This window comes from Panthera tigris, chromosome B3 (genome assembly GCF_018350195.1).
Source record: "Panthera tigris isolate Pti1 chromosome B3, P.tigris_Pti1_mat1.1, whole genome shotgun sequence".
NCBI lineage: Eukaryota > Metazoa > Chordata > Mammalia > Carnivora > Felidae > Panthera > Panthera tigris.
The window spans coordinates 31,387,635-31,400,671 of NC_056665.1; the positions used below are offsets into that span (position 1 = coordinate 31,387,635).

General features: G+C 53.1%; 1 protein-coding gene across 1 annotated transcript in view; it reads left to right on the forward strand.

The window, feature by feature from the left end:
- The window catches only part of SCAMP2 (secretory carrier membrane protein 2), a 24,094-nt gene extending 11,102 nt beyond the window's left edge, over positions 1-12,992 (forward strand). Inside the window, 10 exon segments of the mRNA XM_042988381.1 lie at positions 1,859-1,927; positions 2,360-2,458; positions 3,032-3,160; positions 4,292-4,409; positions 4,962-5,090; positions 5,768-5,875; positions 5,878-5,926; positions 6,993-7,094; positions 11,125-11,245; positions 11,436-12,992. Coding sequence (XP_042844315.1) covers positions 1,859-1,927; positions 2,360-2,458; positions 3,032-3,160; positions 4,292-4,409; positions 4,962-5,090; positions 5,768-5,875; positions 5,878-5,926; positions 6,993-7,094; positions 11,125-11,245; positions 11,436-11,570 — 1,059 coding nt within the window. The 3' untranslated portion in view covers positions 11,571-12,992.
- Positions 12,993-13,037: the final 45 nt, after the last annotated feature.

Sequence of the window (13,037 nt, forward strand, 5' to 3'; positions counted from 1 at the left end):
GGCCACCGGGCAGGAATGCTGTCCAGCAGAATGGACATAGCCACATTGCCTCCTTGCGGAGGAAATTGGGTGGGGGTCCAGAGATGAGGTACGTCTAGAGAGAAGTGAGTTGGGGCTCTGGGCCCAGGGGCCAGCCAGCCACAGTCTCACTCTTCAGGAACTGGAGACCCAGGTGGGAAGATGAGAGTTAGTATGTGTGAAAAACATCAGAGAACACGCTCACTGCTGACATTCTGTGAATGTACAGAAGAGGGAGCCAGCCATCTTGAGACCTAGGACAAGTACGGCACCACAGTAGGATCTGTTTCCACCTCTAAAGAATTGAGGGGGTTGTTCCCTGAGGGTCTGTCTAATGTTAATATTGTGTTTGAGAATCCAATCTGTGGATTCTTGGTGGAGGTGAGGCCAGGACAGCAGGATGGGAGCCTGTGGACCAGAAGTGAGGGATGGGGGTTAGGTACACAGAGCGGGGCCTAGGGGAGGCCTTGTAACCTGGGCCTTGGCAGAGTCCAGCCGTGGTGTGCCCAGCCTTCACAGCTGCTCCTCCCAGAGCCCAGGCATCGCTGTGGAGCTGGACTTGAGCTATTACCTATTACGTACGGGGAAGGGGAAAGGATGATGGAGTGCTGGGAGGGGGTGAGATGAGGCCAAGTGGCCCCAGGCCATCAGGGAGGTGCTCGGTGGAGGAGATGACAGGAAGTGCTGTGCAGGCCCTAGGCGGGAGGGCTGGCCTTGGAAGAGGTCAGATGGAGAAGGGAAAATTGAAGACTCAGGGAAAGACTGCGTTCTGAAGGACATTTTTGCATTTTCTTGAGGGGAAAAAAAAAATGAACCCAAAAACATTCTCTCTGCTTTTCATCTGAGCCCTTCATGCCTCTGTTCTTAGCAAGTGTGCCTGATTTAACAAAATCAGTACTGGCAGCCCGCAGTGTGTTTTTGTTCCAGAACCTTAAACCATCCTTTAAAAAATAAGAGGAGAGGGTGCCTGAGTGGCTCAGTCGGTTAAGTGTCCGACTCTTGATTTCGGTTTAGTTCATGATCTCATGGTTTGTGAGTTTGAGCCCCATGTCAGGCTCTGCACTAACAGTACAGAGCCTGCTTGGGATTCTCTCTCTCTGCCTCTCCCTGTGTGTGCGGGCACAAGCCCACTCTCTCTGTCTCTCCCCCTCTTAAAATAAATAAATGAGCTTAAAAAAAAAATAATAAGGGGCACCTGAGTGGCTCAGTCAGTTAAGTGTCCAACTTTGGCTCAGGTCATGATATTGTAGTGTGCAAGTTCGAGCCCCTCATTGGGCTGTGCATTGCTGGTGCAGAGCTTGCTTGGGATTCTCTTTCTCCCTCTCTCTCTCTGCTCCTTCCCCACTTGCATGCTGTCCCTCTCTCAAAATAAATAAATTAACTTCTTAAATAGGAATAAATGCTTTCTGTAAAATAATAAAACAGTACAGCAAGGTTATAAATTAAAAAGTGAGTATTCCTACCACGCACTCCCTCCCCCCCAAACTACTCAGTCCCCGGAGGTAAATACTGTAAACTCTTTTGAATCTGTAAAGGGCACAACAAGGACATGGTAGTGTCTGTTTTGAGGTCTCAGAATGTAAAGCTTGCTCTAGGTCTCTTCTAGGAAGTCATTGGGGCTGAACTCCTTTCCCAGAAAGGGAGAAGAGGTTGCAGCTCTGGTGTGGCAGGGGCTGGGCAGAGGACCCTTTCTGGAGAGGCTTTTCAGGCCACCAGGAAGGGCCTCACCTCAGCCCTGTATCCCTGAGGCCTGCTGGCCTGGGAGGGGCCAAGAGATGGTTCTCTCTTCTCCCCAGTGGCTCATGGCTGTTTTTGTTTGTTTTGCTTTTTACCTTTGCAGGATCCCTCCGTGACCCAGCTGACCAATGCCCCGCAAGGTGGCCTGGCTGAATTCAACCCCTTCTCCGAGGTTGGTGAGCATGCCCTCTTTCTGAGTCCCTGGGTCCCGTGGGTGGTGCCAGGTTTCTGAGGCAAGGAGCCTTGGCAGAGGCAGAGACAGCTCTGAGAAACTGCAGTCCTAACGTGAACTTGGGGTGGGGATAAGGATGAAGAAGTCAGCAGTTCTCCCCTTGGGATTTGTCATCTGGGCCCCTCCGTGAAGAGGACAGGACAGTGCTGAGAAGCTGTGGCTCCAGCAAGGCCAGGGGGGCCAGGTGAAGCATCACATTGCCCAGAGCATGAGGCTCAAAGGCTAAGAATCTGCAGGGCCAGGCTGAGGCCTGCCCCAGAGGGAATGTCCCTCACAGGCAGGGGCACAGCACTCACCCCACTGTGGGTCTGCCCCCGTGTGGCCAACTAGTGGAGCCCCACTCATCTGCCTCCTTTGGTGTGTCCCACGCAGACAAATGCAGCGACAACAGTTCCTGTCACACAGCTCCCTGGGCCCTCGCAGCCGGCGGTTCTCCAGCCCTCAGTGGAACCAACCCAGCCAACCCCCCAGGTACTGTTGACAAAAATCCCTTTGCCTCTTTTTTCCTGAGAGGGTAGCACCAGTAGCTGAGCCCTGAGATTGGGGGAGGAGGTGGACAGAGGACCTTAATTCCTGGCTGCCCTTTAAGGGCCCTTTTGATAATCTCTTTGGAGCTGGTCACTTACACATGGAGGGTCTGCTCAGCCAGCCTATATCCTCACCCCCACCCCATTACCACCACCAAACAATAACCAGGCTAGGGTCGTTGGTGCCTTCAGAGAGAGCATTTGCCTCTGTTGTGCCATTCCGGATCCTCGTGGGGCCTTTGGTTTGTCCTCTCACTCAGGGCCCCGAATCAATCAATCTATCCATCCATTCATCCATTCTCCTGTCCTCCCTCCCTCTGTCTCTCTCTCTCTCTCTTTTCTTTTTTTAGCCTCTTTTATTTCTGCCTTCCTTCCTATTTTCCTTTGTCCCTTCACCAAATACCGTGAATCTTGTCTGCTTTGTGTCTGACACTCGACTCCCCATCACCTCTCCGTCCTGCCCCGTGTGCCTCACCACCCCAGTGAGCGTGACCCACAGTGGAGTTGTATGTTGCAGCTCCTGCGTAGACAGGCCAGCAGGTTCCTGCCTACCAGATTCCTGGCAGTGAGCGAGCTCTCAGAGAGGCAGATGCTCCTAGGAGGAGATAGTATTCTCAGAGACAGCTACATGCAAAAGCTTCCGAAGGTAGGCGAAGTGTAGATGAGCATGAGGGAGGGCAAGGCCCAAGCCGGGCTTTGGGCTCTCGTGGGCCCCAAGAGGCTCTCGCCTTCTGACCAGACTTGGGAGGGAAGGCTGAGATGTTCAGCATGGTCCAGGATCGTCCATTCTGGTCCTGCTTTGGCCCCCAGTGCCTGAAAGTGACCTGCTAAAGTCAGCCTTGGCTCTTTGGAGAACGCCTTTTGGAGAGAGTGAGAGAGCGAGGGTGTGTGTGTGCACATGCGCGCGTACACGCGCGCACACATATATACACATATGTCTGGCTTACCGTTCTGCGAGGTGACTGGTCTGATACCTGTTTCCTAAAACGACTGTAGACTTCGGGAATAACCAGGCCCCAACAGCCGTAGCCCCTGGAAGGAGTGGGGCCCTGGGCTGAAACGCCAGGGCCAGCTCTGCTTGGCCTCACGTTCCCTAGGTGCCTCATTCAGAGGCTCTTTCTGGACAGGGGATGAAGCTTGGACTCCGCACGTCATCAAAGCCGGGCAGAGCAGGGCCAAGCCTAGGGGGCTGCGCTGGGGTGTAGCCGGTCACATTTTCAGGTGGACCTCAAAGGGTCAGCTCCTGGGGGTGTGGTGGGGTGGTACTTAAATATGGATCCATGAGGCTCCAGGTGCACGTGATCTGTCCTCACGTGTCCCCTCCGCACTCACTGCTAGCAGGTTGCACTGTTTCCCCTGTGCACACACACCCTCCAGGCTCTTCAGATGAGGTGCAGCTCTCTGGGTTTCTGGCTACAGCTTAGTCTCTTGTGATGCCGTTTTCCCTTCGCTGTTACCCCAGAGGTCAGTGTAACTGAACTTTGCCTGCATTCCAGAATGGGGGAATGTTCTCTCGTCTCCAGCTCAGGGGTCTCCCCTTCATCCCTGATCCCAGATTAAGGCTGGTTAACGGCTAAGGGGACAGAGGTGGTGTCCAGGCAGTAGGAGACAGGTCACCTTGGCCTGTCTGTGGTGGTCTCTGGTACCCAAGACAGCATGGAGCTGGGACTGTCTCTCCCTGCATGGGGCAAGGCCCTTCTGACTTTCTGCTCACACTGACGACTGACATTGCCCCTCTGTCTCCTGTGTCCGGCTGCTCCACTTCCGTGCCACCCAGGCCGTGGCCTCCGCAGCCCAGGCGAGTCTGCTCCGGCAGCAGGAAGAACTGGACAGGAAAGCAGCCGAGCTGGAGCGCAAGGAGCGGGAGCTACAGAACACTGTGGCCAACTTACATGGTAAGGGAGGCTGCCGGGTCCTGGGCTGCCAGGCCTGGCACGGGAGCTCTTCCTGAGCCTGCTTGTCCTGGGGCAGCCCTGGACCCCTGTCGGGCTTTTGATCATCTTAGAGCAGCCCTGGTGCTAGTGCCAGGCAGGGCAGGGAGATGGAGGCGAGGAGACCTGCAGTGTGGACCTAGCGGGTGTGGTTATTTCTGCACTCCTTCCCAGCCTTGAAATGTTTGCTGAAGTAGGGACACTGGTCCTGCAATTCCCCTTCATCTTCACGAAGATGACCCCTTGTGCTTATGGGTTGGTTGTTCATAAAAATAATCACATAGGCCATTTTGCTCTGTTTGTCAGTGCATTTGGGATCTGTTAACCTTGGAGCAGGCTTGTGTGTGTTCGTGTCCCATCACCCTTTTCCCATCCCACTCCCTACCCATGGAGACCCTGAGCCCCACTTGCCGGTGCCCTTCTGGAGCCCTGGTTTGGCCCGTAAACTGCTGGAGTGTGCACCCTGCCATGCTGCTGTGGAGGCTGGGCCTCACCTCGTCTCGTCTTTCTACACAGTGAGAGAGAACAACTGGCCGCCCCTGCCCTTCTGGTGCCCTGTCAAGCCCTGCTTCTATCAGGATTTCTCGGTAGAAATCCCTGCTGACTACCAGCGGATATGCAAGATGCTCTACTATCTCTGGATGTGTGAGTCCCGCCCCGGCCCTCTTGAGCTTACAGGTGAAATGAGGTGTGACTCCAGGGCCCTTTCTGTGCTCTGGCTGCTCCTCCCCGCAGACTCCAACCTTCCTCAGTGCTGGGCCGGGGTAGAAGGTACCTTCTGCCCCCCTAATTGGCCCTCCACAGTCTACTCCCTGTGCTGGGAACCTCCCCAGAAGGGCCAGTTCACACCATGGATCACGTAGAGTGAGACTAATGGGAGGCTTCAGAGTTCCTGTGGGGCTCGTTGCCTTAAAAGGCCACCCTTAGGTGAAGGCCTCCCTCTGCACAAGTAGCCCAGCTACTCCCTGTAGCTCCAGTGTGGGCCATCTAGGGACAGGGACAGGAGTCTCCAAGGGCTTCTTTCCCTCAAGGATCAGCCCTTGAGTCTGCACCTTCCTTTCACTGCCACTCCCCACCCCCATCATATATCTGGGCCGTCCCTTCACCTCTTAGGAACGTGGTTTGGTCCCTGGTTTTGCTGCCCCAGAAAATCAGGATCTGGGAGCTCACTGCACCTAGATGCAGACGAAGGTCCTGTAGTATTTCTGCAGCTCCCCTCACTGTATGGACCTCACGTCCTCCCAGGGGGTGGTTCACCATGCCTGGGAATCCTTCAGTCACCTTGGCACGAGCCCGTATCTCTCTCTCCTCCCCCTCCCCAGTGCACTCGGTGACTCTGTTTCTGAACCTGCTTGCCTGCCTGGCCTGGTTCTTAGTTGACAGCACCAACGGAGTGAACTTTGGCCTTTCGATCCTGTGGTTTATCATCTTCACCCCTGTGCCTTCCTGTGTTGGTACCGACCCATCTATAAAGCCTTCAGGTGAGTGGGGCTTGGACAAGGGGTCAGTGTATGACTGGCATCCCAGGTAGCAGGCCAAGGGCCTTAAGCCCAGGGGCCCCATCCTAGTCTTAGAGCAGAATAGGTTGGTGGGGAAATCCACTTTCCCATTCCCACCCACAGTGAGAGCAGACACGGATCAGGAGCCATTTTCCTAAGTTGTTGTGCCTGGGGTCTGCTCTGGACACTGTCCTTGGGTTAGGCATGGGAGATCTAGGGAGGGGTCTGCAGCTCTTCCCTGTGTTCTCACTGCTCCCATTCTGTCTGGTGCATTAGGATTTCAGATGCTGGGTAGAGGGAGGGGCTGCTCAACCCCCTTCTGAAGCATTAGCTACTCTCAGAAAGTCTGACTTTGATAAGCTCTCCATGGCTTATCACTCCAGGCTCTCTTGAGCCTGCTGAGTGCCAAAGCAGTTGACCTAGAATAAATACTGTGGACCTGAGTGGAGCTACCTCACAGACCCCTAGGGCTTGTGCAGTTGTGCCTCGGAGTTGATGCTTTCAGGCCTGGGAGCCTATCAGGCCCCGGGAAGTTGGGGGGCAATGGCTGAACCCTCCCATGTACTCTGCAGAGGAGACCTGCGGCCTCAATCTATTCTAGCCCTCAAGGACATGGAGCTGGAGGTCTGGTCTAGGGTTATGTGCTCCCCAAATACCTTTTCTTCCACCCAGGCCTACAGTTTTATTATTAGATATTTATACCTTTGGCTTAGATTTCCTTGCCTTCTATGAAATGCAAACACATACACCAGGAAATGGACTGTTAGGCTCTTTATATTGTTTTTTTGAGTGAGCAACTTTATTAGCTCTTTGAGTAAGGGGTCAAGCATTGACCCCTTAAACTGGAAGGCAAGGAGGGGCAAGCCTGTTTTGATTATGGTTGTGGGTGTCTGTGTCCTTATGGACAATGTGGCTGGTCCCCTGGAGCTGTCTGTGCTCCCATCCTGCCTCCTGACTCCTAATGAGGACCGATGCCATGCCAAGTGAGGAACCTGAGGAATGAGCCCCAAGCCCTCTTGTGACTTCGGATTTCCCCCTCTCTCCACAGGTCTGACAACTCTTTCAGCTTCTTTGTATTCTTCTTCGTATTTTTTTGTCAAATAGGGATCTACATCATCCAACTGGTTGGCATCCCTGGCCTGGGGGACAGGTGAGACCTGGGGCAGCACGATGGAATTACATTTTAGAGGTGGCTTGGCCTCTCTCGCTCTGCTATCCTCATTCCCAGAGGGCCCTTGCAGATGACCCGTCTTCTACCCTAGCCGGGAGAGGGGTTGGGTGGACTTGCATCTGCCTCCGTGCACTGCCCCCAGTTCTTCACCGCTCACCAACTCACTGCCTTGCCTCATCTACCACTTTCTGGGGCGTTGTAAGTGGACTTGCCCTGAGTCCTTAGGCTACCTGGCCTAAGTCCTATGGAGGACTGCATTTATTCCTTTTCTCCGGCCACGCCCTCCCAGAGGCTAGGGCTACTTCTCCAGGCCCCAGACAAGCTCTTGGATTTGGGCAGCTGCTGACAGATGCCCTGGCTTTTGCAGACTCTGTGCTGTGACTTTTCCCAGAGGCCCTGTAATGTCAGGAGATGGAGCCCTAGCCTCTCTCCTGGATTGCCTCCTTCTTGCTTTGAGCGTATAACTGGCTTGAGTTTCCTGGGCGCTGTAGTCCTCAGTTCAGAATTAGCCTTAGAAAGAAAACCTGATGGCTGATGTTTTCCTTTCTGCCCCAGTGCACAGGGAACATCACAGAATGGTCAGGCTGACGCTTGGCTGAAAGCCTGGGCCTGGAAGGGCTGCACTATTTTGGTCCCCTTCCTCCAGTGCAGCTGATCCAGAGAGGAGGGAGGGGCTGACTCACCTTGCACTCCGAGCACGTCCCCACTGCCCTCCCACCACCCCTCTTCCCTCTCACCTTGCTGTTCTTTTAAAAAAAAAAAAAAATTTTTTTTAACGTTTATTTATTTTTTAAGAGACAGAGAGTGAGCAGGGGAGGGACAGAGAGAGAGGGAGTCACAGAGTCCAAAGGAGGCTCCAGGCTCTGAGCTGCCAGCACAGAGTCTGACCTGGGGCTCGAATTCAGTAATGGTGAGATCATGACCTGAGCTGAAGTTGGATGCTTAACTGAGCCACCCGGGCGCCCCTCACCTTGCTGTTTCTAATCTGGCCCTTTTCTCTTTGATTGGTGACCCGGTTTCATTACTCACTATTCTTAGTGAGATCCTGGAAGACAGGCTGTGGCCTAACTGCTGTTTGCTTCTAGACTCGGAGTCAGAAGGCTTGAGTTCTGGTCCGGACTCCCCTCCGCCGCCCCCCTGCCCCCATGACCTGCCTGGGCTTCCCTCTCGAGCCCTGCAGCCCCCAGTTTCCCAGTGCCTTCCTCACCTCCCCTCCGGCCCCCCACAGCTGGGTGGATGTAATCCTCCTTTCTTGTTACTGATTGTGAAATACCCATAACATTTGTTTTATTTACTACTTAAACCGTCTTAAAGCAGAACATTCAGTGGTGTGTAGTAGATCCACAGTGTTGTGCAGCCCTCACTACTGTCTAGTTCCAGGAAACGCTATATCACCCCAAAGGAAAACGCCATACTTAATCCCTCCTTCCCCGAGCCCCTGGCAGCTGTTAAGCTGCTGTCTGTCTCTGGATCAGCCTATTCTGGACATTTCATATAAATGGAACCATACAGTAGGTGGCTTTTTGTGTTTGGCTTCTCTCAGCATAATGTTTTTTTCTTTTTTAATTTTTTTTTTTTAATTTTTTTTAATGTTTATTTATTTTTGAGACAGAGAGAGACAGAGCATGAGCGGGGGAGGGGCAGAGAGAGAGGGAGACACAGAATCTGAAACAGGCTCCAGGCTCCGAGCGGTCAGCACAGAGCCCGATGCGGGGCTCGAACCCACGGACCGCGAGATCGTGACCTGAGCCGAAGTCGGACGCTTAACCGACTGAGCCATCCAGGCACCCCTCAGCATAATGTTTTTAAGGCTCATGTTGTAACATGGATTAGTATTTCATCCCTTTTTATGGCTGAATCATATCCCATCCATCTGCTTATCCACTCATCAATTGATAGACCCTGGGGTTTTTCCACCTTTTTGCTGTTGTGAATACTGCTGCTATGAACGTTTTTGTACGAGCTGTTGAACACCTATTTTCAGTTCTTTTGAGTATGTACGTAGGAGTGGAATTGCGGGGTCAGATGGAAGTCTGTACCATTCTGTACATGTACAAGTCTGTACCATGTCTGTACACACATGGTGGTGTGTGAGGGCTCTGGTTTTTCCACATTCTCACCAACTCTGGTTTGGTTTGTTTTTTTTCCCAGCCTAGAGGTAAGATACCTCACTGTTTTTTGTTTTGTTTTGTTTTTGTTTTTAAACTTTAACATTTATTTTTGAGAGAGACAGCACGGGTTGGGGAGGGGCAGAGAAAGGGAGACATGGAATCTGAAGCAGGCTCCAGGCTCTGAGCTGTCAGCACGGAGCCCAACACAGGGCTCAAACCCATGGACCTTGAGATCATGACCTGAGCCGAAGTTGGCACTTAACCAACTGAGCCACCCAGGCACCCCCCTCACTGTTTTTTGATTGACATTTCCTGAATGACTAATGATGTTGGCCATTTGTGTATCTTTGGAGAAATGTCTATTCAAGTCTTTCTCTAGTAATTGGGTTGTCTTTTTGTTGTTGACTTCTTTATATATTCTGGATACCAGCTCCCTATCAGATATGTAGTGAACACATTTTCTCCCCCCTGTGTATTATTTTTCTCATTCTTGTGATAGTGTCCTTTGACGCACAAAGTTTTTTGTTTTAAAAAAAAAAAATTTTTTTTTTTTACATTTATTTGTTTTTGAGAGACAGAGAGAGAGCATGAGCAGGGAGGGCAGAGAGAGAGGGAGACACAGAATCTGAAGCAGGCTCCAGGCTCTGAACTGTCAGCACAGAGCCTGACACGGGGCTCGAACTCAACGTGAGGTCATGACCTGAGCCGAAGTCAGACGCTCAACCCACTGAGCCACCCAGGCGCCCCTTTTGTTTGTTTGTTTGTTTGTTTTTTAATGTTTTTTTTTTTTTATTTTTGCGACAGAGAGAGACAGAGCATGAGCAGGGGAGGGGCAGAGAGAGAGGGAGACACAGAATCCGAAGCAGGCTCCAGGCTCTGAGCTGTCAGCACAGAGCCCGATGCGGGGCTCGAACCCACAGACTGCGAGATCATGACCTGAGCTGAAGTCGGACGCTTAACCGACTGAGCCACCCAGGCGCCCGCTTAACCGACTGAGCCACCCAGGCGCCCCTGTTTGTTTTTTAAAGTTTATTTATTTTGAGAGAGAGAGGGAGCCGGGAAGGGGCAGAGAGAGGGAGAGACAGAATCTCAAGCAGGCTCTGCACCGCCAACACAGAGCCCAACGCAGGGCTCAAACTCCTGAATCATGAGATCGTGACCTGAGTCAAGACCAAGAATCAGCTGCTTAACCGACTGAGCCACCCAGGCGCCCCAGGTCTCTGATCCATCTGGAGTTAATTTTTGCGTATGGTTGAAGTGAAGGACCAGCTTCATTGTTTTCCATGTGGATTCTTTCCCCATTTACTGGTCTTGGCATCCCTGTCAAAAATCAGTTGATAGAATTATCAGTTTGTTTCTGGACTCTCAGTTCTATTCCATTGATCTGTATGTCTGTCCTTATACCAGTACTGCACTATTTTGAGAACTGTGGCTTTGTGGTAAGTTCTTATTTAATTCAGGCAGTGTGAGGATATCCCCTTTTATAGATAAGGACACTGGGGAAGGTGATGCTGGAGGCAGAGGGGCTGCCCTGGGCCCCAGCAGGAGGAGCTGAGGTGACAGGATGAATGCGATGGCTTGGCCAGTGGTCCTCCTTCCCAGAGGGGGGCCTTGGAAGCAAGCAGCCAGGCTTTCCACGTCCCCTAGAAGAGCAGGAAAAGGCCCTCCCCCATGCTACTCCTGACTGTGAGGGCCGTGTGGGGCCCTTCCCTTCAGCCTTCACAGAGGCCTGGCCTCTCCCAGGCCAAGGGCTCGTGGCCCCCTGGGCTCTGTGCTGGAGGGAGGTGCCTGGGTGGTGGCTGGTCAGCATACAGCGGCCACTTAGAGAAGAACACCTCACAGGGACCTCTGGGGCCCATTCCCACTGTGTCCCTTCTGGCCGCCTCCTCCCTTTGCAGTGGTTGGATCGCAGCCCTGTCTACACTGAAGAAAGACCACCTGGCTGTGTCAATCATCATGATGGTGGTGGCTGGCTTCTTCACCCTATGTGCCGTGCTCTCACTCTTCCTTCTGAAGCGGGTGAGTGCTGGGTGCTGGCCCAACAGCAGCCCAAGGAAGCCGGCACCCCTCTCCTGCCTTTGCCTCGAGCCCATCACTAGAGCATTTGGGCTTCCCGGGTCCCAGAGGTCCAGCGGCTGTCACCAAGGCTCTGGATGGGAGGTCAGGTGGGACTCCAGGGCGGCCTTCTCACCCCAGCCTCTTTCCCCAGGTGCACTCCCTATACCGCCGGACGGGGGCCAGTTTCCAGCAGGCCCAGGAGGAGTTTTCCCAGGGCATCTTCAGCAACAGGACCTTCCGCAGCGCTGCCTCAAATGCTGCCCGAGGAGCCTTCCAGGGGAACTAGTCCCCCTGACTGTCCTTCCTCTGCCCCAGCCTTTTCTCTTGCCTGCCTTCTAGCTGCACTTTCCGTGGGTGCCTTAAACAGTGGTTATGCCCAGCACAGACCGGGGGAGGGTCTTGCCGGAGTTCTTCCTCCTTCCTCAGCAACCAGCTCTCCGTTCTGCTCGAGAAGGGGAGGGAGGGACAGGGACTTATTTTTTACATAACAGGAAAAAAACAAAAACAAAAACAAAACAAAACAGTCTTTCCTTCTCTGGTGGTAGTTTGGTAGGATTCGAAGCTGTGGGACTGAAGTTCACTTCCCCGTACCCACGCACATACACGTACGTACTTGGGATCAGCAGCTGACCTGGGCCCATCCCAGGTGGAGTCTTACTTCTCCAGGGTCCTGGGACTTCACTTCTCCCCTAGCAGGCCTGGCCCAAATATGGCTCCACACAAAAAGCCTGTGGCTTCCACAGTCCTTCCTTTCCTTCCCTCCCAGGCTTGGGGTAGTCTCCCAAGGGCTGCCCTTTAGGTGAACTGCAGTCCAGGTGGATGGCAGGCTCTGTTCCCCAGATCACTCTGGGGTGGTCTCTGGGCTTCCAGAGCCTCTGGCGTGGTCGCCCCAGGCTCTTCCCTGCCTTAACGTTTCTCACAGATTCATAGACCTTTAGTGCCCCCTGCACCTTCCTGGTATGGGCAGCGCCTGTGCCCTCTGGGGCCCTCTCTGAGCTCTTCCCTTTTTAGACTTACTGAATGTGCAATGGGATTGTTGGGATGTGGGAGTGGGGTGGGGAGGGGAGGGATAAAAGACATTGGCCCCAAGTTGTCTTGCCCAGCCTTTGGCAGTTTTCTAGGAGGGTGGAGTCTGGTTGTACTGGTGTGGTTTGGCCCTGTTTGTTTGATTTCCTCTCCTCCTGAGGGATAGCAGCCCTTTACCATGGCCTCAGATTCTACTCTACTCTGCCTTCCACTATCAGCAATAAGTCGTCTGTATGACTCTTAGGGAAGGCAGGAAGAATCAGTCCAGAACTGTACCCCTTCATGCTGGACTGATGAGCCATTTTTTCTGAGGGTTCCAGGCTCCATACCCTGAGTAGAACCTAGGTCACCTTTCACTGTTCCTGGGGATTCCTCAGGTGTGTCAGTGTGATGGGCACCTGGGAGTCCCCAGGTAAAACCTGTACTCTGTCCTCCAAAGGCTGTAGGGGTGGGTGTGTGGACTGAGGGGACCTCTCAAAAAGCTGGCCAATTGCCTGCCTCTGGAACCTGGATCCCATCCCGAGGCAGCCTGCAAACGGCCAGCTCACCAGCCCCAGAGCCACTGAATGATAGTGGCAGTGACCAAGGTTTTGTAAACTTTCTGGTGTTTTTTTCTTCATGTATAAATGTATATGTTATGTCTCAATTTTTGTGCTTTAAATAAAAATGACATTTTCAGACAACACTGGTCCTAATGTCTTGTGGACTTCGGAGGATGGGGGTGGCC